The sequence below is a fragment of the Oncorhynchus nerka genome, linkage group LG5 (assembly GCF_034236695.1).
Source record: "Oncorhynchus nerka isolate Pitt River linkage group LG5, Oner_Uvic_2.0, whole genome shotgun sequence".
NCBI lineage: Eukaryota > Metazoa > Chordata > Actinopteri > Salmoniformes > Salmonidae > Oncorhynchus > Oncorhynchus nerka.
In genome coordinates, this window is record NC_088400.1 from 63,729,600 (window position 1) to 63,753,347 (window position 23,748).

Consider the following 23,748-nt stretch of genomic DNA (forward strand, 5'->3'; position numbering starts at 1 on the left):
CAGATTTTTTATTAAAACCTTGAACATGTAATGCACAGTAGGCCTAAAGATATAGGTACGGTATATGCCTGCCCGTGGCTTTGACTGTTAAAATATTGTGAACTGACAAAATAGAATACTCTATCCGATGTAGGCTACTCTAGCAATGCAGCAACTTGCGCTCACAGTCTCACACCAGAAATACATGTTCATCCACATTACTCAAACGTCAACTTTGTAAATGAAACATGCTGACCAGACCGGACATGTCGCGTGCACAAGCGTTGCAGAATAAATGTAGAAATCAAAGTATTGCTCGCGGGCGCCAAGGAGCGTCTGCGTTGCCAAGGGCTAAAATAGAAGTCATTCCTATTTCTGACGCAGATCGCGCTGCAAGTCCCGCCTCCTCATTGGTATATAGAAGCAGGTACCCACGTGCCATCTCCTCATTGGTTATACCCACGTGGGTGATTGAAAGACGAACTCTGTTGCCGTGATAATACTATGAAAGTTTAGATGCTAATCACCATATACGTTTGTAATATTTGTGTTGTGGAGAAATGACCAGGCAGGAGACGGGAGTATAGTTAGTTTTCGTTTAGTCAAAACCCCTCGTCCTCTACAGTTCGCGGCACCCCAGTGTGCATGTGCATTTCCTATTAGGTGTAGTAACGTAACACTGCCGTAATGCATTACTGCTTAGTAACAGCACAGTAACTAAAATAAACAGATGTAGATCCCAGATACTACACTCCTTCCCCATAGTGTTTAACTCCCAGAGAACAAGGTAAATATGTTAGGTAACTACTAATGCAATATCTGAACAATGCATTCTTAAAAAAAATTCAACTACTGGGTTGAAGCAGACTTTTCAGAGCCCAGCACAAATCCAGGGGATTATTCTGCCCCGAAGATGGAGTTTGTGTCCTAATAACTAACCCAGGTAATGTCCTTTTTCTTTCCTTTTATCTAGGACATATTAAAGTGTTTGTTTTACTGTCCGTTACCTCCTTAACCAGCTCAACTCACAGGTCAAGCTTTTGAGGTGCCCTTCGCTGTCGAATAGGATATCTCCGCTCCTCCTGGGCTTCCTGTGGTGGGCCAGGTTCGGGTGGAAGGTCAGGCTCTGTCTCTCCCGTACGTCCACAGTCAGGAGAATAGTCCTGGGGGTCGTTATTGTTCTTGTTCTCTCGGCATGTCTCTGCTGGGGCGTTGGACTGTAGCAGATGATCCACATGAACGTTGACCTGGCGATGACCAATTTGGACTTGGTAAGTCAAAGGTCCTCTGCGTTGAAAGATCACACCTGAGTTCCACAGGCACTTGGGGTGTCTGAAATCACGTACCATCACCCTCTCTTCCTCTTTGAATTCTCTGACAGTCTTTGAGTGTCTGTCATGAGCTTTCTTCTGCTGTAGCTGGTGCTTTGCCACAGTGCTGGACAAGTCTGGTTTCAACAATGTCAGGTGGGTACGTGGTTGGCGTTTCAGAAACAGTTCAGCTGGTGTACATTCCGTTACTGTGTGTGGGGTGTTACGGTAAGTAAACAGGAACCGCGGAAGCCTTTGGTGGATGGGCACAGACTGAACCTCGAGTCTAGTCCAGGCCTTCTTAAAGGTTTGCACGGCTCTCTCCACTGCTCCGTTTGATGCCGGATGGTAAGGTGGTGACAGGATGTGCCTTACTCCGTTGTTCTTGAGAAACATTTCAAAATTGTTTGATGTGAACGGAGGGCCATTGTCCGATACGAGCTCCTTGACTAGTCCAAAGGATGCAAACAGGTGTCTGAGAAGATTGATAGTCTTCTCAGCTGTGGTCAGTTGAGTAGGGAACACTTCCATCCACTTGGAATGGACATCAACGACAACAAGGAAATGTTGCTTGTCAATGTCCCTCATGCAGGTCAGATAGCAGTCTCCTCTGGAATTTGTGAGGTACCACACCACCCTTGATCCCCACAGAACACACCCTTGATCAGTGGACAACTGGTCTTTCTTGTCAATGAATGGACGAAGGTTATCGTCATTTACGAAGGTTGGCCAACCGCCTAATGTTAAGTCCAGGACTTTGGAAAGCACTGGGTCTTTCCTTGTTTCCTCTGCTATGTCTGAAACAGAGATGGGCAGTTCGTCAATGAGAGAGATCTGGAAGACTGCTCTATCATCTACTCTTGTCGGAGTCACTATTGCACGGTAGTCTCGATAGTGCATCGGCATTTGCGTGATCACTGGATCGTCTGTACTCAATCTCGTAGTCGTAGGCTAACAATATCAGAGCCCAACGTTGCATTTGAAGTGCCGCAAGGGTTGGTATAGCTGATTTTGGTCCAAGGATGGCCAACAGAGGCTTGTGATCTGTCAGCAGTTGGAACTTCCTTCCGTAGAGGTATTTGTGAAACTTCTTCACTCCGAATATTATGCTCAGGGCTTCCTTCTCAATTTGAGCATAATTTCTCTCACTTGGTGACAGAGTCCGTGATGCAAATGCAATAGGGTGTTCTTCACCTGACGGTAGAACATGTGAGATGACGGCTCCTACTCCGTATGGAGATGCATCACACGCGAGTCTCAGCTTCATCTCTGTGTTGTAGTGGGCAAGCCACTTGCTCTTTAGCAGATGCTGTTTGCAAGTCTTGAATGCTTCTTCGCATTGTGGGGACCAATTCCACTTTGTATCGGCCTGCAGCAGTTGGTGAAGCGGATGCAACAATGTGGACAGGTTTGCCACAAACTTTCCGTAATAGTTCAGGAGCCCCAAAAATGACCTCAGCTCTGAGATATTTGTGGGTGCTGGTGCGTTTACGATTGCTTCCACCTTGCTGTTGGTTGGGTGCAGGCCTTGTGCATCAATCTTGTATCCGAGATACTCCACTGAGTCCTGGAGGAACTCACACTTGCTGCGTTTCATTCTCACTCCGTATTTCTCCAGTCTTGATATCACTTTGTCCAGCACCACAAGGTGCTCTCCAATGGTTGGTGCTGACACGAGGATGTCGCCCATGAAGCACACAACATGGTCTATACCGTCCAAGATCTGATCCATTGTTTGTTGGAATATCGCTGGAGCTGTCGAGATTCCATAGGCCAAGCGATTGAATCTGAATAGCCCCTTGTGTGTATTGATGGTCAGATACTGTTCTGACTCCGGATCCAGCTTCAGTTGCTGATAAGCGAATGCCAGGTCCAGCTTACTGAAAACCTTCCCACCAGCTAGAGTGGCAAACAGATCTTCAGCGTTTGGTAGTGGATATTCCTCTGGTAGTATGCAGCGATTTACTGTGACCTTGTAGTCACCGCACATTCTGACGGTCTTGTCTTTCTTTGGGACTACAACAATCGGAGCGGCACAGTCACTCCTCGCTACTTTCGTGATTATGTTATTCTTCTGTAGGCAGTCCAGTTCCTTCTCTACTGCTTCCTTAAGAGCATTGGGAACTGGACGTGGTTTGTGAAAGATAGGCTTGGTTCCTTCTTGCACTCTGACTTTTGCTGTGAAGTCTTGTATTTCACCGTAGCCATCTTTGAAAAGTTCTTTGTGCTTCTCCAGCATGTTAGTGAGTGTAGCCTGACTCACTGGTTTCTAAATGACTTAAATGTTTAAATGTTGTCATTTCTCAGACTGAAGATTTCTCCCCAGTTCAACTTGATCTTTTGTAGCCAGTTTCTGCCTAGCAAGGCTGATTTTTCTCCTTTAACAATGACAAGCGGTAGCGTCCACTCCTTCCCCTCATACCGGACTGGTACCTGGATCTGCCCTAATACAGGAATAGTGTCACCAGTGTATGAAGAAAGGCGGATGGACGCGGGCTGAAGAGGGCACTCTTTCAGTTTTTCTTTGTAGAGTCTCTCTGGAACCAGAGATACAGACGCTCCGGTGTCCAGCTGCATTTTAACTGGTTTTCCCGCTAACTCCATGTTGAGATAGATTCCATCTTTTAGTTGTTGAGCTGTGTACACTGTGAACAGTTCCACTACTGTTTCAGTTGTACCTTCCTCTTCTTGTGCTGCGTCTGACACTTTGTGCGCTCTTGCTGTGCGTTTTGAGGCCTTACACACTCTCTGTAAATGTCCAACCTTTCCACAATTGTGGCACTTTTCATTTTGGAATCGACATTCACTGTGCTGATGATTATCTCCCCCACATCTGTAGCAACTTGGCTTAGATGTGGGCTGCTTTGTTCTTGTGTAACCTTGAGGACGAGACTGAAAAAAGTGTGACTTTTGTGAGCTTTTTCCACCACGTGCATCACTGACCTTGTGAACACCTTTCTGACGTTCTGCATGTCCCGATAGCTCAATAGTATCCCTGTGGGAAAGCTCGAGTCCAAGTGCTATATCACAGGCTTTCTTAAAGGTCAGGTCCTTCTCTGACATGAGCCTTCTGTGATATGCTTCACCTGTGAGACCACATACAAACTTGTCTCGGAGAGCATCGTCAAGAAATCGTGCAAACTCACATGTACTTGCCAGCCTTTTCAAAGCAAGGATGTAGTCAGCCACGGTTTCCCCTTGACTCTGGTGACATTGGTCAAATCTGAAACGTTCTGCAATGAGAATTGGCTTAGGCTTGAAATACCTTGAAAGAGTTTCAGTCAGTTGTGCATAGTTCAACTCCACTGCTTTCATTGGTTCAATGAGACCTTTCAGCAATCCATACTCAGTTGGACCCAAAACACTGAGAAATACGTCTGCTTTCTTTCCATCTTTGATTTCATTTGCAGCCAGCCAACGCTCAAAACGCTCCAAATAGGAATCAAAATCCTCTTTTGTAGCCTCAAACTCTGGTACTCGACCAATGGTTGCCATTTTCACAGTTAATTGTTCAGTTTCCTTATTCCTTGTATTCCTTCATTTTCATCTAATTATTCACTTCAGAAGTTTCTGCAATTACTTCATTCACTGCACTCATTTGTAATAATGTACACACCGTGTTACGTTCCTTCTTCCTTTTTTTTTTCTTGCCAATATTTCTCCACTGAGATCGCCTAATTTCAATGGGTTCAATGAGACAGTTTTTATTTAACCACCAGAGGGCAGTGTCGCTATTCTGGACTCCAATAGTCTTGCTACTTGGCAGCTTCTGAATACTGTACTAGCAGTGCTAGCAGTGGTTAGCCTTCTTATACTGGCAAAAGAAAATAAAAAATAACTGACGAATTACATAATTATTTTGAGTTTCATTACTCACGCAACATTCTTCCCTTCAAGCAATGTCCGTTTATGTAGTTTAATCACCTCGTCGCCACTGTAATATTTGTGTTGTGGAGAAATGACCAGGCAGGAGACGGGAGTACAGTTAGTTTTCGTTTAGTCAAAACCCCTCGTGCTCTACAGTTCGCGGCACCCCAGTGTGCATGTGCATTTCCTATTAGGTGTAGTAACGTAACACTGCCGTAATGCATTACTGCTTAGTAACAAGACAGTAACTAATATAAACAGATGTAGATCCCAGATACTACAAAGTACAAAGATGAAAAAGCCTGGAAGGAGGAGAGATGACTAGATTCGGTTGACCGTTTTGTTTGGCTTAATTGTCGGAGTAGGGGACCTTGTGCATTTCAGGTAAAATAACTCTGTGTTTATATCCCAGGACAAATTAACTAGCAACAGCAAGCTAGCTAAATAGGACAAATTAGCTAGCATGTGCAAGCTAGCTAGCTAGCTATATTGCCATACATGTTTAATGCCTTTTGACCTGACCCCAAATTAATGTAATTGGTTGAGAGTTTGTTTTGATATTTTAATCTGCATGTCGTGATCACGTTTGGTGTGGGGGGACAAAATACATTTATGCCAATGGCGCATGCTCACGGTTTGGGTTCCGTGTAAGGCTGTTTAGACTAACTCCAGAACGCTGCAGCCCGTCTGGTGTTCAACCTTCCCAAGTTCTCTCACGTCACCCCGCTCCTCCGCTCTCTCCACTGGCTTCCAGTTGAAGCTCGCATCCGCTACAAGACCATGGTGCTTGCCTACGGAGCTGTGAGGGGAACGGCACCTCAGTACCTCCAGGCTCTGATCAGGCCCTACACCCAAACAAGGGCACTGCGTTCATCCACCTCTGGCCTGCTCGCCTCCCTACCACTGAGGAAGTACAGTTCCCGCGCAGCCCAGTCAAAACTGTTCGCTGCTCTGGCCCCCCAATGGTGGAACAAACTCCCTCACGACGCCAGGACAGCGGAGTCAATCACCACCTTCCGGAGACACCTGAAACCCCACCTCTTTCAGGAATACCTAGGATAGGATAAAGTAATCCTTCTCACCCCCCTTAAAAGATTTAGATGCACTATTGTAAAGTGGCTGTTCCACTGGATGTCTTAAGGTGAACGCACCAATTTGTAAGTCGCTCTGGATAAGAGCGTCTGCTAAATGACTTAAATGTAAATGTAAATGTAACTCCACCTTTTTGAGGTTAGGCATTAATGATGAATGGTTAAGGTAAGGGTTAAAGTTTGGGATAGGCTTGAAACAGAAAGCGTTACATGTTGTTTGATATAGAAACTGAATACAATCAATCTGACAAATTTAGCAAAAATGTAAGAACTTCACCTGTGAAAATAACCAGTAGCCTACTAACTCGAGACAAATTAATCAGGTTCATATAATACTTATCATTTGAAAATCTTTAATTTTAGTTAAAACAACTACACTTGTTCAATTAAATACAGTAAAAATAAAATTTACAAAAATGTTTGAGAAAGAGATGGTGATATGTGCCATGAAGACTAACCTGCTTTTTTAAAATACTGAAAAAATGATTAACAGACAGAATGCTACGTACGTGATCTTTAAAAAGTAATCCTTCATCCCAAAAGACAAAACATCTACCCTGTGCTCTTCATCAACAACATTATAATTAACCTTAAAAGTGCAATATCACAAATAAAATGAACAAAAACAATTACTTTTCAATTCACACCTGTACAATCAGTGCAACAATTACAAATATTTCATAGATATGCCAGTGAATCTTGATCGTTTAAAAAGTGTCCAGAACACAACTTGAAGTCATTTCCCTGTCTTGGTGAGACATTTTGTAAACAGATTCAGACATTAGCTGTAATTTGGTTAATATGCTTCACATTTAAAAAAAGAAATCATGAAGAATATTGCATCAATACGATCAGCATCCCAACAATGCACACTGAAAGTTAACTTTAGTCTCTACACTAATCATAAGATAATAAATAATAAGATTATTTTAAATATACATTGCCATGTAAAAATTAGACCAAATACACCCAGACAATAGGGAGTGATTTAGACTTTTTTTAGCAGCATATTTGGCGCTCTCCATTAAGAGAAAATACACCTTTTATTCATCAGAACTCCAAAGTAAAAAAACAAATTGTGGCTTAATTAGCATAAAGTGGCAGCTCTTTCTTTAGTATGTTAATGTAACCATAACGTGGTTAAAACTTGTTAGTGCATAAACATATCAACAGGGGGATTCCCCTTGGCACAGACCAAATTGGACAGGTGGAGAATGCATGTTTGACTGAGTGCTGACCACACCTCACATACCCAATCATGAGGGCATTCTACACAAGGTTGTTATTCCCTATAGTTTGGTTGACCTGCCTTCTCAATTCCCCAAGAACACTTTGTGTTGCAGTGAGTGACCCCAACCAGCAGGGTCTCTCTACATTGCCAGCTCTTCTCCGAAATCTCATCTCTCCTTTCATGTCCCCATTCATCCCTCTCTCAGTAGCAGCCATCTCTCCAGCTCCCGTCTCGTAGGGCACTCAGGGTGGACAAGCTCTTAGGAGGCGTCAATAAACTGGGGAAAAGATCAGATTGAGATAAAATAGGAAATTACGATCCCAGACAACAATAACCTAGTTTTGAGCTTGTTGGCGCCACCTTAGTGTACAGTACCCTACCTGCGTGTGGGTTGGGCGATCTTGCTTCGAGGGGTGGAGCTAGTCCCAATAAAGGAGGCCGGGCGGGGCAGGCTGCTCCGGGGGGGTGTAGGAGTGCCCCCAACCCCCACAGCTGGTTTACTGGGGAGGGGGATCCCACTCAGGGACTGCAGACTGGTGGAGGTCGGCATGGTAACTGGCCCTTTCACAGTGGGGCTGACGTAGGCTGTGGCTTTGAGGGGTTGCCGTGACAACGACTGGAAGTTCCCCACACTCTGGACTCTGTTCTGCAACTGACCGGGTGAAGGGACTAGTGGGGAGAAGGTTGACAATAGATCATATACAGATTAATGGATTGATATAATATTCATGTTTTCCTCAGATGTACTGTATAATGTATGGACTATCTACTTAGAATGATCATTTTCAATTTGATGAATTCTGGAAAGTCATTCAAGCCCTGCAGTTTTATAGTATGTGTATGGTCAGATCTAAAACAAAGAAGAAGACGGTATCTCACTGGAGGACTGTAGCCTGCTGGCCAACCCATTGGACGAGTCGAAACTCAGACTGTTCCGAAGGGTGGAAGGAGAGACGATGTGATTGGCTGGGCTCAGTGGGCTAGGCACACTGGGAGCCCTGAACAGGTTGGGCATGCTCCTCCGCAGCTTATCTAAATAGAATGTGCACACACACACACACACACACACACACACACACAAATTCCTGTGTTAATTCAAGGTCACAGATCTAGAAGACTTTATCATCTCAGATTCTACATAGAGCCCTCTTCAAGAGGAATAAGTGCCACTCACTAGTCTCTCTTGAAGAACAACAGTGTTGAAGCCCCAAAGAGAAACATCTCCTGTAATCTCACCACCCTCTATTCAGTGTCCCTCTCCGGTTCAGCTCCCAGAACAGAAACAGAATAGCCTCCAAGAGCTTACGGATCAGTCAGTGTCTCAAGAGGCTTACAGTGAGCACATCCCTGGTAGTCTGCCAGTACAGTCAACAGGCTAGGGAAGTACCTAGGTGGTAACTAATGAGTGGGTGACCTTAAAATGACCTCTTCCTCCATTAACATAAACAATGACAAGTTGAAAACAAACCTAGAAATAGATTAGTATAACTATTTCACAAAAGGGCCATCGTGTCGTGTGTCAGTTATTTTGTAGCCCTACTAATACTAATATTGTACTTGGTTGTTATGCAAATGTTCCATCAAGACAAAAAGGCTTGTTTGAAAAATGTACTCATATCCATCTGCATTCCATATGTGATCCCCAAAATAGATAGCGAACATAAACACACGTAAAAACAAACATTCGAGGAGAGTCTTGCAAAGCAAGAATTCTTATTAGAGTGAGATTTCATACATTTAAGCAGAGGGCCAGGGTTGAGTCCAATAGACAACGAACAGGAGAACACTGTCCAATAAAAACATTTGTCATAAATTTTATTTTATTTTAAATCTCTAATTTTCTCTAATGAACGCAACCCAAGTACCTGCATGGGCCAGGCCTGCTCACCTGATCCAGGCCTGAAGCTCTGTTGTTCGGGTGTGTAGGTGCTGAGTGTGGGGCTGGCCAGGGCCAGGGGTGGGGTCTGATAGGAGAATCCTCCGGAGGGGTACTGAGGAGTGGAGGGGCTGGTTGTGCTCCTCCTCCAGTCCCGTATGCTGGAGAAGGTGTGGGAGTGGGAGAGGCCGCGCTGCAGGGTGGGTCCCACACGAGTCAGACGGGGCTGGGGAGGAGGTAGCTGCCCGTACTCTTCCTCATCCTCTTCCTCCTCCAGGTCGGCCTCGCCGCTGTGCTGAAGGGAGAGGAAGGAGAAGCTGGCACTGCGGCGGTTGATGGAGGTGGTGGCGTAGTCCTGACGAAGACCTGAAGGAGGGGGAAATACGGACAAGCGCAAAAACACACAAACACGCACACAATCAGTCGTCACCTTCTGCGCCTGAGGTTAAGGTTAATAAAGCCTGGATGAAGCCTGAGGTCTTGTATCACATGTTACAGTGTTAGAAGGGAGAGAAGGACAGAGGAAGATAAGGACAGAGAGGAACAATAAAGGGCAAGAATATGGCCAGGAATCCAAGACCACTTGAACTGACCAGGAACAACTCTGGGCCCTACCTTTAACCTAGGGGCCTAGAGTTATTCCCTTTCAGGTCACCTGCTCAATCGTTAATAATAATAGTTCTGATTTATAAAGCATTTTTCACACTTTTACATAGAATGGGGGGAAAACTCACCTCTTACTATGTAAAACAATATATAGTCAACTATGTGACAACACCAAAACAGTTTTTAATAAAGGGTGAGGGACTCACTGTCCTCCTGCAGACGAGCCATGACCTGGACGTCAACAAGGTCCTGCAGTTTGTATCCCTGCGTGATGGCGTCATCCTCCAGCTCTGAGGCACTGAGCTCACTGTCCATGGAAGACTGGGGGCTGAGGAGGAACCGCCGGAGGCTGCGGCCTTCGGCACATAGCAACAAGAGTTCAAAGGTCAGATTAGACAAGTTACATTGCAGACATTTTACATTAACAATGAACACAAGGAATACTGACCAGATGAAAAGCAAGATTAGTTTAGATAGAGGCACACTGGCAGCAAAAAAACATCACTCTCCCTTTAAGAAACATTGCAGAGTCACTGTTAGTAGGGAGGCCACGTCATGGAATTGTGCCTTTGGTGATAGAAGCACCACAAATCACAGACAAAGCTAGAAAAGGCCATATTGTGTTTATGGCCACTCTAAGCCCGCATGGCCATTTTCCATTATGGCCGCCAACCAGGCCCCACAGGCTCGACCTAGCTGTGTGACATGTGGCGCTTCCATCACCAAAGGGACTATTCCACTCAAGTGAGGAATAGTGAGGAACTTCACATGGCAAACACCTGAAGCAGCAGAAACTGAACACACACTGAAACACTCCTTCTCTTGCAGTGACAAATTATGAATGATGACCTTCGGGGCCTCTCAATAGTCTATAGTGGCTTCCTCTCGTGTCCACCTCTGTTCAGATCTGACAAAACAGCCAGTAGGTGAAATGTAAGGTGTTTCACCTGTCCATATCTCTAACATCAGCAGGAATGAAGGAGAGGAGACAAGGAGAGGAAGCTCTTTCAAACAGACTATTGAGACGCAAACCTTGACATGACAGAGAGACTGAGACAACGTGAGCCAGCGGGGGAGCGAGTGAGGCTTACTGCGATTGGCTGGGAGGAATGTGGGAATTCTCTCAGCCGTCCCTACAGGAGTCAGGGACAGGTGGAGGAGAGGATGGAGGGGTGAGGAGAATGAAGCTGATGGAGGGAGAAAGAAAGGGAGGGGACAGAGACAGGATAAAAGGGAGAGAATCATGGAGTTGTTTCAATGGAGAAAAAAATATAAATATTCCAATGAAGAGACTGTGGTATTTTTTTCAATTGTGAAATTCCATGTTTAAGAAGTAATCATGGATGGAGTAACCCTCATGTCTAAGAACCAGGGGTTTTCCTCACCTGGTGAACTGATCAGGAGTGTTGAGTTTCTGCTCAACAAGGCCCAGGATTTCTCTGCTCAATATGGCCCTGATTCTGCTCAATAGGGCGCAGAGGTTTCCTGCTCAATAGGGACAAGAGTTTCTCCTGATCAGGTTGCAAGATTGAAAAACCTCTAGTTCAACTAATGTCATATGGTAATATTATGGTAACATTATGGCAATATGTACCCATGTCACATAGTAATCTGTGTGTGTATTTACCAGGTCTGTCAGCGGGCGGAGGGGTGGGGCAGGACCTGGAGAACGAGGCACTGAGGGGAGACACTCCAGCTACACGGCTCAGGGGGAGGGCAGGGGAAGAGCGGCTGGAGAAGACCCCCCGCCACCTATGGACTACGCATGGGAGGGAGGGAGGGAGGGGAAAAGGCAATGTCATACTCTATCGGACCACCCCCAAAACACACACAGCTGTCAGTGCTTTCCGGGCCCCTCACAAGGAACAGAGGTCAGCAGTGTGAAGCGGTTGTTTACCTCACACCCAGCGCGTCACATTGCTGTGACAGTCACAGAACCACTATTCAGTAGCAGCCAGGGAACACATCTGCTGTCCAATGCCCAGGAGACAAAGCTGCATTCACAACCTCACATACACACTGCTCAACACACCCATTCAGCACGGGCCAGAACCAGGGACGGAGCAGCGACCACACACTCCATCTGATATATATTCAGAGGAGACCTACATTAATGAACATTCGCTAAGCAAATATCCCAGCAATCTATCTAGAGGAGATGTGGTGGATCAAAAGAACAAAGAGAGAGAAGAATGAATAATAAATGTTGCAGAGCTGAGAAAGCAAATCATCTCTCTCTCTGTGTGGTGGTTCGACTGTGAGCTGTTCAACACAGCGCTGCATATATCCCTGCACCAGATAGAGTGGGGTTATGTTATACCTGTCACTGAGAATATAAACCACTTAGCAGCGTTGAGGTGCCTTTCATGTAAACATGGTAACCATGGTTACCCCTCTGGTTGCCGAGGGAGGCCCTGTGAACGTAGCAACAGGCAGATAGTAGGTCAAGTGTGAAAGCAGTGGAAGGCTTTTCCTGCAGTTACAGCTACTGTGGAATTAATATACAGGCTTCTAGTATAGATCCTTACAGCAATATATTGTAGTAAAATACAGGTAACTGCCAAAATAAAGGAAACACTAGTATGAGGGATAAAAGTATATTTTATAAGTATTACACTTTATGTTGTTCCATTTATTTTGGCGGTTACCTGTATTTTACTGATGAAATGGTGGCAGGTAGCCTAGCGGTTAGAGCGTTGGACTAGTAATTGAAAGGTTGCTAGATCGTATCCCAGAGCTGACAAGGTAAAAATCTGTTGTTCTGCCCCTGAACAAGGCAGCTAACCCACTGTTCCTCGGCCGTCATTGGAAATAAGAATGTGTTGTTCTGCCCCTGAACAAGGCAGTTAACCCACTGTTCCTCGGCCGTCGTTAGAAATAAGAATGTGTTGTTCTGCCCCTGAACAAGGCAGCTAACCCACTGTTCCTCGGCCGTCGTTGGAAATAAGAATGTGTTGTTCTGCCCCTGAACAAGGCAGTTATAACCCACTGTTCCTCGGCCGTCATTGGAAATAAGAATGTGTTGTTCTGCCCCTGAACAAGGCAGTTAACCCACTGTTCCTCGGCCGTCATTGGAAATAAGAATGTGTTGTTCTGCCCCAGAACAACATTTACATTTAAGTCATTTAGCAGACGCTCTTATCCAGAGCGACTTACAAATTGGTGCATTCACCTTATGACATCCAGTTGAACAGTAGTGCATGTAAATCTTTTAAGGGGGTGAGAGGGATTACTTTATCCTATCCTAGGCATTCCTTAAAGAGGTGGGGTTTCAGGTGTCTCCGGAAGGTGGTGATTGACTCCGCTGTCCTGGCATCGTGAGGGAGTTTGTTCCACCATTGGGGGGCCAGAGCAGCGAACAGTTTTGACTGGGCTGAGCGGGAACTGTACTTCCTCAGTGGTAGGGAGGCGAGCAGGCCAGAGGTGGATGAACGCAGTGCCCTTGTTTGGGTGTAGGGCCTGATCAGAGCCTGGAGGTACTGAGGTGCCATTCCCCTCACAGCTCCGTAGGCAAGCACCATGGTCTTGTAGCGGATGCGAGCTTCAACTGGAAGCCAGTGGAGAGAGCGGAGGAGCGGGGTGACGTGAGAGAACTTGGGAAGGTTGAACACCAGACGGGCTGCGGCGCTCTGGATGAGTTGTAGGGGTTTAATGGCACAGGAAGGGAGCCCAGCCAACAGCGAGTTGCAGTAATCCAGACGGGAGATGACAAGTGCCTGGATTAGGACCTGCGCCGCTTCCTGTGTGAGGCAGGGTCGTACTCTGCGGATGTTGTAGAGCATGAACCTACAGGAACGGGCCACCGCCTTGATGTTAGTTGAGAACGACAGGGTGTTGTCCAGGATCACGCCAAGGTTCTTAGCGCTCTGGGAGGAGGACACAATGGAGTTGTCAACCGTGATGGCGAGATCATGGAACGGGCAGTCCTTCCCCGGGAGGAAGAGCAGCTCCGTCTTGCCGAGGTTCAGCTTGAGGTGGTGATCCGTCATCCACACTGATATGTCTGCCAGACATGCAGAGATGCGATTCGCCACCTGGTCATCAGAAGGGGGAAACGAGAAGATTAATTGTGTGTCGTCTGCATAGCAATGATAGGAGAGACCATGTGAGGTTATGACAGAGCCAAGTGACTTGGTGTATAGCGAGAATAGGAGGGGGCCTAGAACAGAGCCCTGGGGGACACCAGTGGTGAGAGCACGTGGTGTGGAGACGGATTCTCGCCACGCCACCTGGTAGGAGCGACCTGTCAGGTAGGACGCAATCCAAGCGTGGGCCGCGCCGGAGATGCCCAACTCGGAGAGGGTGGAGAGGAGGATCTGATGGTTCACAGTATCGAAGGCAGCCGATAGGTCTAGAAGGATGAGAGCAGAGGAGAGAGAGTTAGCTTTAGCAGTGCGGAGCGCCTCCGTGATACAGAGAAGAGCAGTCTCAGTTGAATGACTAGTCTTGAAACCTGACTGATATGGATCAAGAAGGTCATTCTGAGAGAGATAGCGGGAGAGCTGGCCAAGGACGGCACGGTCAAGAGTTTTGGAGAGAAAAGAAAGAAGGGATACTGGTCTGTAGTTGTTGACATCGGAGGGATCGAGTGTAGGTTTTTTCAGAAGGGGTGCAACTCTCGCTCTCTTGAAGACGGAAGGGACGTAGCCAGCAGCTAACCCACTGTTCCTCGGCCGTCATTGGAAATAAGAATGTGTTGTTCTGCCCCAGAACAAGGCAGCTAACCCACTGTTCCTCGGCCGTCATTGGAAATAAGAATGTGTTGTTCTGCCCCTGAACAAGGCAGTTAACCCACTGTTCCTCGGCCGTCATTGGAAATAAGAATGTGTTGTTCTGCCCCTGAACAAGGCAGCTAACCCACTGTTCCTCGACCGTCATTGGAAATAAGAATGTGTTGTTCTGCCCCTGAACAAGGCAGCTAACCCACTGTTCCTCGGCCGTCATTGGAAATAAGAATGTGTTGTTCTGCCCCTGAACAAGGCAGCTAACCCACTGTTCCTCGGCCGTCATTAGAAATAAGAATGTGTTGTTCTGCCCCAGAACAAGGCAGCTAACCCACTGTTCCTCGGCCGTCATTGGAAATAAGAATGTGTTGTTCTGCCCCTGAACAAGGCAGCTAACCCACTGTTCCTCGGCCGTCATTGGAAATAAGAATGTGTTGTTCTGCCCCAGAACAAGGCAGCTAACCCACTGTTCCTCGGCCGTCATTGGAAATAAGAATGTGTTGTTCTGCCCCTGAACAAGGCAGTTAACCCACTGTTCCTCGGCCGTCATTGGAAATAAGAATGTGTTGTTCTGCCCCTGAACAAGGCAGTTAACCCACTGTTCCTCGGCCGTCATTGGAAATAAGAATGTGTTGTTCTGCCCCTGAACCAGGTAGCTAACCCACTGTTCCTCGGCCATCATTGGAAATAAGAATGTGTTCGTAACTGACTTGTCTGGTTAAATAAATAAAATGGCAGCTTCACTGATGCAACGATAAGCTGTTGCATGACAAGTGTATAATATGAACGCCAAGTTAAATTGGATTTAATGTGCAAAAACAGACACGTTTCAATTATATAATAGTAAATAGAAATGCAATTAAGCTGACGTGTGTGTTTACTCCAAGTTGTTGGAAGTGACGCACACAGACAGTTGCGGCCAGTGCTTCACCTCTCATTAAGAGCTTAGAGGACTAGAGCAGAGTATTAATACATTACCTTCAGCGCAGACCGTGGGAGACGCCACATCTATTCACTGTTTCACACCACAGCTTCCTCTCAGACATGAACCCAAGGTCCACTCTCTCAGTGGTCATTAAGACACCATGGAATGTCTCAGGAGTAGAGGCATTAACCCTGACGTTACCGCTAAATTCCCAGAGTCGGCCACTCACACCTTCACTTCAGGGCCTCTCATTGGACCCGGTCACCTCTCTACTGCAACCCTTCATCAGGTAGATGCTGTGAATTAGAATGTGATCTCCATCACCTTCACTTCAGGGCCTCTCATTGGACCCGGTCACCTCTCTACTGCAACCCTTCTTCAGGTAGATGCTGTGAATTAGAATGTGATCTCCATCACCTTCACTTCAGGGCCTCTCATTGGACCCGGTCACCTCTCTACTGCAACCCTTCTTCAGGTAGATGCTGTGAATTAGAATGTGATCTCCATCACCTTCACTTCAGGGCCTCTCATTGGACCCGGTCACCTCTCTACTGCAATCCTTCATCAGGTAGATGCTGGGAATTAGAATGTGATCTCCATCACCTTCACTTCAGGGCCTCTCATTGGACCCGGTCACCTCTCTACTGCAACCCTTCTTCAGGTAGATGCTGTGAATTAGAATGTGATCTCCATCACCTTCACTTCAGGGCCTCTCATTGGACCCGGTCACCTCTCTACTGCAACCCTTCATCAGGTAGATGCTGGGAATTAGAATGTGATCTCCATCACCTAGCCAGGTGAAATGAATGTGCTCACTGTCATAACCATGGTGCGAATGTGTGGGTCTGTAGGTTGGTATACGGCTGTTTTTTCAGGAGTGACTCCGCTTGTGCGTGACCACCGTGCGTAGCTTAATGGCGCCGGTCGTGTGCGTAGTTTAATGATACCAGCACTGTGGGTAGTTTAATGATACCAGCACTGTGTGTAGTTTAATGTAGCCAGTACTGTGTGTAGTTTAATGTAGCCAGTGTTGTGTGTAGTTTAATGTAGCCAGTGTTGTGTGTAGTTTAATGTAGCCAGTGTTGTGTGTAGTTTAATGTAGCCAGTGTTGTGTGTAGTTTAATGTAGCCAGTACTGTGTGTAGTTTGATGTAGCCAGTGTTGTGTGTAGTTTAATGTAGCCAGTGTTGTGTGTAGTTTAATGTAGCCAGTGTTGTGTGTAGTTTAATGTAGCCAGTGTTGTGTGTAGTTTAATGTAGCCAGTACTGTGTGTAGTTTAATGTAGCCAGTACTGTGTGTAGTTTAATGTAGCCAGTGCTGTGTGTAGTTTAATGTAGCCGGTGCTGTGTGTAGTTTAATGTAGCCGGTGCTGTGTGTAGTTTAATGTAGCCGGTGCTGTGTGTAGTTTGATGTAGCTGGTGCTGTGTGTAGTTTGATGTAGCTGGTGCTGTGTGTAGTTTGATGTAGCCGGTGCTGTGTGTAGTTTGATGTAGCCGGTGCTGTGTGTAGTTTGATGTAGCCAGTGTTGTGTGTAGTTTAATGTAGCCAGTGTTGTGTGTAGTTTGATGTAGCCAGTGTTGTGTGTAGTTTAATGTAGCCAGTACTGTGTGTAGTTTGATGTAGCCAATACTGTGTGTAGTTTGATGTAGCCAGTACTGTGTGTAGTTTGATGTAGCCAGTACTGTGTGTAGTTTGATGTAGCCAGTACTGTGGGTAGTTTAATGTAGCCAGTACTGTGTGTAGTTTGATGTAGCCAGTACTGTGGGTAGTTTAATGTAGCCAGTACTGTGGGTAGTTTAATGTAGCCAGTACTGTGTGTAGTTTGATGTAGCCAGTACTGTGGGTAGTTTAATGTAGCTGGTGTTGTGTGTGTACTGACTGTCTGGCAAGGTGCTGTACTTTTACCTCAGAGTCCAAAATAGTCTGGAGTTGGCTGGTTACATAATCCTGAGAGACTTGAGGACCTGTTTCACACTGAGCTCAAGGCATCACAGTGCCTCCCCCCTCACCTCCATGTACCCACACACACAGTAAAGTAGAATCATAACCATCTGTTGAAAGAAAGTTTTTGAAAACAAAACATTTCGTCAGGTTGATAGAAATCTATGGTCTATTATATAGCCTTCCATCTATCCACCCTTTTCGGTCCCTAGTTTCCACCCCTCCTCATACCTTGGTCCAACCTGAGGCACAGTGAGCGGGCCGACTCCACCTCTGTTCTGGGGCTGTCCAGGATCTGTCTGCTCCACTGGAGGGGGGTAACAGGGCTCTCCCCCCACAGCCGGGCCTTGGCTGACACATATAGCCTGCAGGGAAGACAGGATGAGAGCCAGAAGAGGAGGAATTAAGAGGATTTTACTACCCTATAGTCCCAAAATCAACCCTTATGGGCCTACAGGGAAGACTGGTTTCAGATCAGGGATACGTTTTCCAGTTTTACTATGATCCCAAAAATGTACATCAAGCCACAACCTCACTAAGGACATGAGAATATGATCATATTGATTGTAGCCAACAAATGCAAAACGGTGGCGCATATGGTGTGGAGCAGCCAATTTTGACTGCAGTCCAAAATTGGTTTTGGGCACTATAATGGATTAGACCTAATAAAGAATGAGTCAGAAGTATTATGTCATCTTTAATCAGGTATTCTTATGCATTCGTTTTACCACTAAAATAATAGCACTTCTGTGTCCAGTCGTCCACCCCCAAGTCGACATGTCTCAGACTGATGCGGTCTAGCCTCCATTTCAACGGGCACATTTTCACAGAGCACAGTGGCCGTTTGCTCAATCATAACCGTTGACTATGATAACTGCAACAAATCGATGTTGTTTTTGTTAAAGAAAAATCGAATGACATTGGAACAAGTGTCAGCTCCATCTTTCTGTCCAATTTGCTCCGAAGGTGTGGCTTTGTTGTCGTACATCATTCATACTAGGATTCGAGTCTCATTTGCATGTACATCATTATATTCCATAGGCCTACGTCTACCAGAGTAAGTCACATATCCTATAAAATAAACAGAACACTGCATCACCGTCGTATATGACAGATAAATTGCCATATGCAAATAAGGACTGCAAGTTTCAAAGACATCTGTCAGATTAAATTTGCCACCTCTCAACTACATTATACAAACCATTGGATATTGTGAAATAGTTACCAGGTAGCTTCAGAATCTTCATGAGAGAATACAGCATCTAGGTCCAGAATGTCCACCTCATCCAGAACCGTACGTTCCATATAGTCAGCCTCGGTGTCGAGAGCAGTATCAACATAATGTGAATGTAAATATTCGAACGGTTCGTCCAACGGGAAAAATGACTCCAAGGAAGACTGGCACAGTAGCGTCGGTAACGGGCTAGGTATGCAGTAGCTCCCGGCCATGTAGGCCGGGGAGGGAGGTAGAATGTGGGGGCTGCCAGTGCAGCCGTTCGCCCGCGTCCTCAATTGCTCATTTTGTCTCTCCAATTTCCGAACCAGCTCTTGGAGCTTTTTCACCTCCAGTTCAGCGTTCGCGGCATTGCTGTTGCCGTTGACATCCGTCATTATCTGGGAGTTCATCACTGCTGCATCCATTGGATGGAAAAGTACAAATACCCGATATATTTTTTATTAAATGGTGGACGGGGTAAGCTACACTCAGTCTCAGCTCACCCGTTGCCCACACTGTGATTTGGGTATGGGCTGTATCTCGCTTGCTCTAGTGCCCATCAGGACTAGAGCATTCAGATGCCGCCCAATGAGGGATGGTGGCGTGCTACAGACTGTCTCCACCCCCAGCGTGCTGAGTCCAACGCGGGAACTGTTGCCTAATTAGTGATTTCAGGACAGGTGCGTGCAAGCGTTCTCTCCTCAAACGTGTGACATTGCTCTTGATAAGTATCCGTAAAGAAAGTGCAACATTTTTGTTTCAAATATGTTTATTAAAACAGAGAATGAGAGATTAGGTCCAAAGTGAAAATATATATTTTTTATAGCCTACCTTTTGATAACACAAGATATTGGCTAAACCATTTATATTTTATCTACAAGCATATACAGTTGACTTCATTGATATACACAAAGATCTATTGAATTGAATAATAATTTCACCAGCCCCTGTACATATTCTACAACCGCATGCTCAGAGCGCCCATGCATCTTGAACACTCCCCTGGTTAAACCAGGGCATTTTATGCGCATTTATCGCCCTCCTGTGGTGTAAATTGAGACGGCAAATGATGGTACTGTGGTGACTTTATCCAATTTAACGCAGGAGTGAAAGTTCTGAAGGTACGAAATATAAATACGGATTCTGCACCGCAGGTTTCAGCACCATGGACAGCGACTAAGGCAGAATCCCCAACGTGGACTTTCAGTGGACAGCGCCTGGTTAAAGTGCAGCTGTAACGTTACCGGCCATTTATTTTTTATATGGAATAAAAACAGCATATTATAGCAAGGTATGTGAAAAACAACATTTTATTTTCAATATACAGACAAAGACAATGGACAGGTGTGTTGCCAGAGATGGCCCTCTGGTGGCAGAAAAAAAACATTACAGCCTATATGGAGTTGGGTATCCTGCCCTCACATGGACAGAACCCCTTTGAATTTGTATATGCATTTGAGTCATGTACTTGGTGGCTATTTCCAGATGTAAAACACCTTTAGGGGACATATAAAAGGCTACAACAGGGGTTGGATGAACAATTTGTCCACTTACTAATAACAGTTCTGATCTCAGAGGAAGATAATGATGAATATGCTGCTGTGATTTCCCTGTGTCCAGTTCTATTCTGTCCTCCACCTCAGCGTTTCTTCCAGGTGAACTTCCTCCTCGCTCCCTCCTGGCCCGGCTTCTTCCTCTCCTTAATTCTGGGGTCAGGGGTCAGCAGCCCAGCTGAGAGAGATGCAGGTCAAAGGTCAAACCAAAAATAGTACAATACATCAACGACAAAGCAACAGAGGAACAGGGACCAGTGTTGTTCATTTGATGCACATTAAAACGGTCCTTCCCTCAACACATATCAAAGCTGCAGGCTAAAGTTAAACCTACACTTGGTTTCCTCTATCGTACTCGCTCCTCTTTCACCCCAGTTGCCAGACTAACCCTGATTCAGATGACCATCCTATCCAAGCTAGATTACGGAGATGTAATTTATAGATCGGCAGGTAAGGGTGCTCTCGAGCGGCTAGATGTTCTTTACCATTTGGCCATCAGATTTGTCACCAACGCTCCTTATAGGACACATCAGTGCACTCTATACTCCTCTGTAAACTGGTCATCTCTGTATACCCGTCGCAAGACCCACTGGTTGATGCTTATTTATAAAACCCTCTTAAGCCTCACTCCCCCCTATCTGAGATATCTACTGCAGCCCTCATCCTCCACCTACAACACCCGTTGTGCCAGTCACATTCTGTTAAAGGTCCCCAAAGCACACACATCCCTGGGTCGCTCCTCTTTTCAGTTCGCTGCAGCTAGCGACTGGAACGAGCTGCAACAAACACTCAAACTGGACAGTTTTATCTCAATCTCTTCATTCAAATACTCAATCATGGACACTCTTACTGACAGTTGTGGCTGTTTTGAGTGATGTATTGTTGTCTCTACCTTCTTGAACTTTGTGCTGTTGTCTGTGCCCAATAATGTTTGTACCATGTTTTGTGATGCCACCATGTTGTGTTGCTACCATGTTGTGCTGCTGTCATGTTGTACTGCTACCATGTTGTTGTCATGTGTTGCTGCCATGCTGTGTTGTCGCCATGCTGTGTTGTCATGTGTTGCTGCCATGCTGTGTTGTCATGTGTTGCTGCCATGCTGTGTTGTCATGTCGTGTTGTTGTCATGTTGTGTTGCTGCCATGCTGTGTTGTCATGTGTTGCTGTCATGCTGTGTTGTCATGTGTTGCTGCCATGCTGTGTTGTCATGTGTTGCTGCCATGCTATGTTGATGTTTTAGGTCTCTCTTTATGTAGTGTTGTGGTGTCGCTCTTGTCGTGATGTGTGTTTTTGTCTTAGATTTTGACCTGTTTAATCCAAGCCCCCGTCCCCACAGGAGGCATATTGCCTTTTGGTAGGCTGTCAATGTAAGTAAGAATAGGTTCTTAACTGACTTGCCTAGTTAAATAAAGGTTCAATAAAAAATACAAAAAAGATACAAAGCTTTCTGAAGGATGTGTTTGTGTTTGTGTGTGTGTGTGTGTGTGTGTGTGTGTAGTACCACTACCAACCTTGTCTCATGGTCTCCACCTGTCCCTCAGACAGGAAGCTCAGCATGGCGCGGGAGATGGCAAGGCGTAGCGCCCCCGCCTGGCTGGAATGGCCCCCGCCACTCACACTACACTGCATGTCAAACCTCCCCAGCACCCCCATGAAGTGGAGGGGGAACATCAACTGCTCTCTGTCAGGGGGAGAGGCGAGGGATGAAGAGAAGAGAGGAGAGGGATGGAGAGAAGGGAGGAGAGGAGAGGGGTGGAGAGAAGGGAGGAGAGGAGAGGGATGGAGAGAAGAGGGATGAAGAGAATGGAGGAGAGGGATGGAGAGGAGGGAGGAGAAGGATGAAGAGAAGGGAGGAGAGGGATGGGGAGGAGAGGGATGGGGAGGAGGGAGGAGAGGGATGGGGAGGAGGGAGGAGAGGGATGGAGAGGAGGGAGGAGAGGGATGGAGAGGAGGGAGGAGAGGGATGAGAGGGAGAGAAGGGAGGAGAGGGATGGGGAGAAGAGGGATGGGGAGAAGGGATAGAGTGGTGGGAGGAGGGGGAAGAGGTGGAGAGGAGGGAGGAGAGGGATGGAGAGGAGGGAGGAGAGGGATGGAGAGGAGGGAGAGAGATGGAGGAGAGAGAGAGAGAGAGAGAGAGAGAGAGAGAGAGAGAGAGAGAGAGAGGGGGGAAGCAAACATCAAGTAAAATCCAATTTGTGAGTAATCCAAAGGGTAAGTAAGTCAGTCAATGGAGTGGGCACTGGACACTGAGATACCAGTTATCAACAGCAGTGGTTGTCTAGAGGATTGTAAAGAGCAGTGGTGTGTGTATAGAGTCCTGTTAACCTCTGTTAGAGCCACACGGTTATATTTAGACACAACAGCAGTGGTTGTCTAGAGGATTGTAAAGAGCAGTGGTGTGTGTATAGAGTCCTGTTAACCTCTGTTAGAGCCACACGGTTATATTTAGACACAACAGCAGTGGTTGTCTAGAGGATTGTAAAGAGCAGTGGTGTGTGTATAGAGTCCTGTTAACCTCTGTTAGAGCCACACGGTTATATTTAGACACAACAGCAGTGGTTGTCTAGAGGATTGTAAAGAGCAGTGGTGTGTGTATAGAGTCCTGTTAACCTCTGTTAGAGCCACACGGTTATATTTAGACACAACAGCAGTGGTTGTCTAGAGGATTGTAAAGAGCAGTGGTGTGTGTATAGAGTCCTGTTAACCTCTGTTAGAGCCACACGGTTATATTTAGACACAACAGCAGTGGTTGTCTAGAGGATTGTAAAGAGCAGTGGTGTGTGTATAGAGTCCTGTTAACCTCTGTTAGAGCCACACGGTTATATTTAGACACTACAGCAGTCACTCTTCTGTCTCAGCATGAAAAATGCAGCAGACTAAATGAAAGGCGTATTGCTGACAGTCAAACCACCATCACCCTTCAGGTCCTATTAGTCCTGTCTCAGTCTGTCCTCAGCCCAGGAGATAACACACACACACACACACACACACACACACCTAACCCACTCAGTTGTGTAATTAACACTGCTATATCCCAGATAAATAAAAGAGGCTATAAACACAGTGAGGTGCAACATAAAGATACTTTTCAACAGCGTTTTGAGAGTGCACGTGGGACGGCGTGCATGTTTTGAGAGTGCACGTGGGACGGCGTGCATGTTTTGAGAGTGCACGTGGGACGGCGTGCACGTTTTGAGAGTGCACGTGGGACGGCGTGCACGCTAAGGAAGGACGGGGAGAGGAGTGTGGAAAGAAGCAGGGACTTGTGATTTCTTCAGTGGGGGAGGAAGCACTAACGAGCCATGTCAATCCTCTAAAGCTTCCTCTCTGATTTGTCTCCTACTTCATCAGTACTGGTCTGAAAGCACATGCGATTTGAAAACATTACGGTGGATGTCTGCTGGGAAGGGATACGGACCGGTCTTGCAGGA

General features: G+C 46.2%; 2 protein-coding genes across 3 annotated transcripts in view; both read right to left on the reverse strand.

The window, feature by feature from the left end:
• Positions 1 to 6,422: 6,422 nt before the first annotated feature.
• On the reverse strand, positions 6,423 to 19,366 carry LOC115132381 (SLAIN motif-containing protein 1-like). 2 transcript variants are annotated; one of them, XM_029664978.2, is made up of 9 exons: positions 18,775 to 19,366; positions 17,781 to 17,914; positions 11,588 to 11,719; positions 11,052 to 11,147; positions 10,167 to 10,316; positions 9,367 to 9,720; positions 8,358 to 8,510; positions 7,859 to 8,147; positions 6,423 to 7,755 (listed from the first exon to the last, which is right to left on the reverse strand). In XM_029664978.2, exons 1-9 carry the CDS (start codon positions 19,188 to 19,190, stop codon positions 7,680 to 7,682), a joined length of 1,800 nt encoding a protein of 599 aa, XP_029520838.1. In that variant the 5' UTR covers positions 19,191 to 19,366; the 3' UTR covers positions 6,423 to 7,679. The 2 variants fall into 2 exon arrangements, with proteins under 2 accessions (XP_029520838.1, XP_029520855.1); XM_029664995.2 differs by lacking the exons at positions 11,052 to 11,147; positions 11,588 to 11,719 and having other exon boundaries at positions 18,775 to 19,365.
• Positions 19,367 to 20,057: 691 nt separating this feature from the next.
• The window catches only part of LOC115132373 (small ribosomal subunit protein uS9m-like), a 27,494-nt gene continuing 23,803 nt past the window's right edge, over positions 20,058 to 23,748 (reverse strand). Inside the window, exons 9-11 of the mRNA XM_065018879.1 lie at positions 23,736 to 23,748; positions 21,829 to 21,998; positions 20,058 to 20,496 (exon numbers count right to left, since the gene is read on the reverse strand). The exon at positions 23,736 to 23,748 is cut by the window's right edge and continues 96 nt beyond it. Of these exons, the coding sequence (XP_064874951.1) occupies positions 20,405 to 20,496; positions 21,829 to 21,998; positions 23,736 to 23,748 (275 nt within the window). The 3' untranslated portion in view covers positions 20,058 to 20,404. The remainder of the gene's footprint in view (positions 20,497 to 21,828; positions 21,999 to 23,735) is intronic.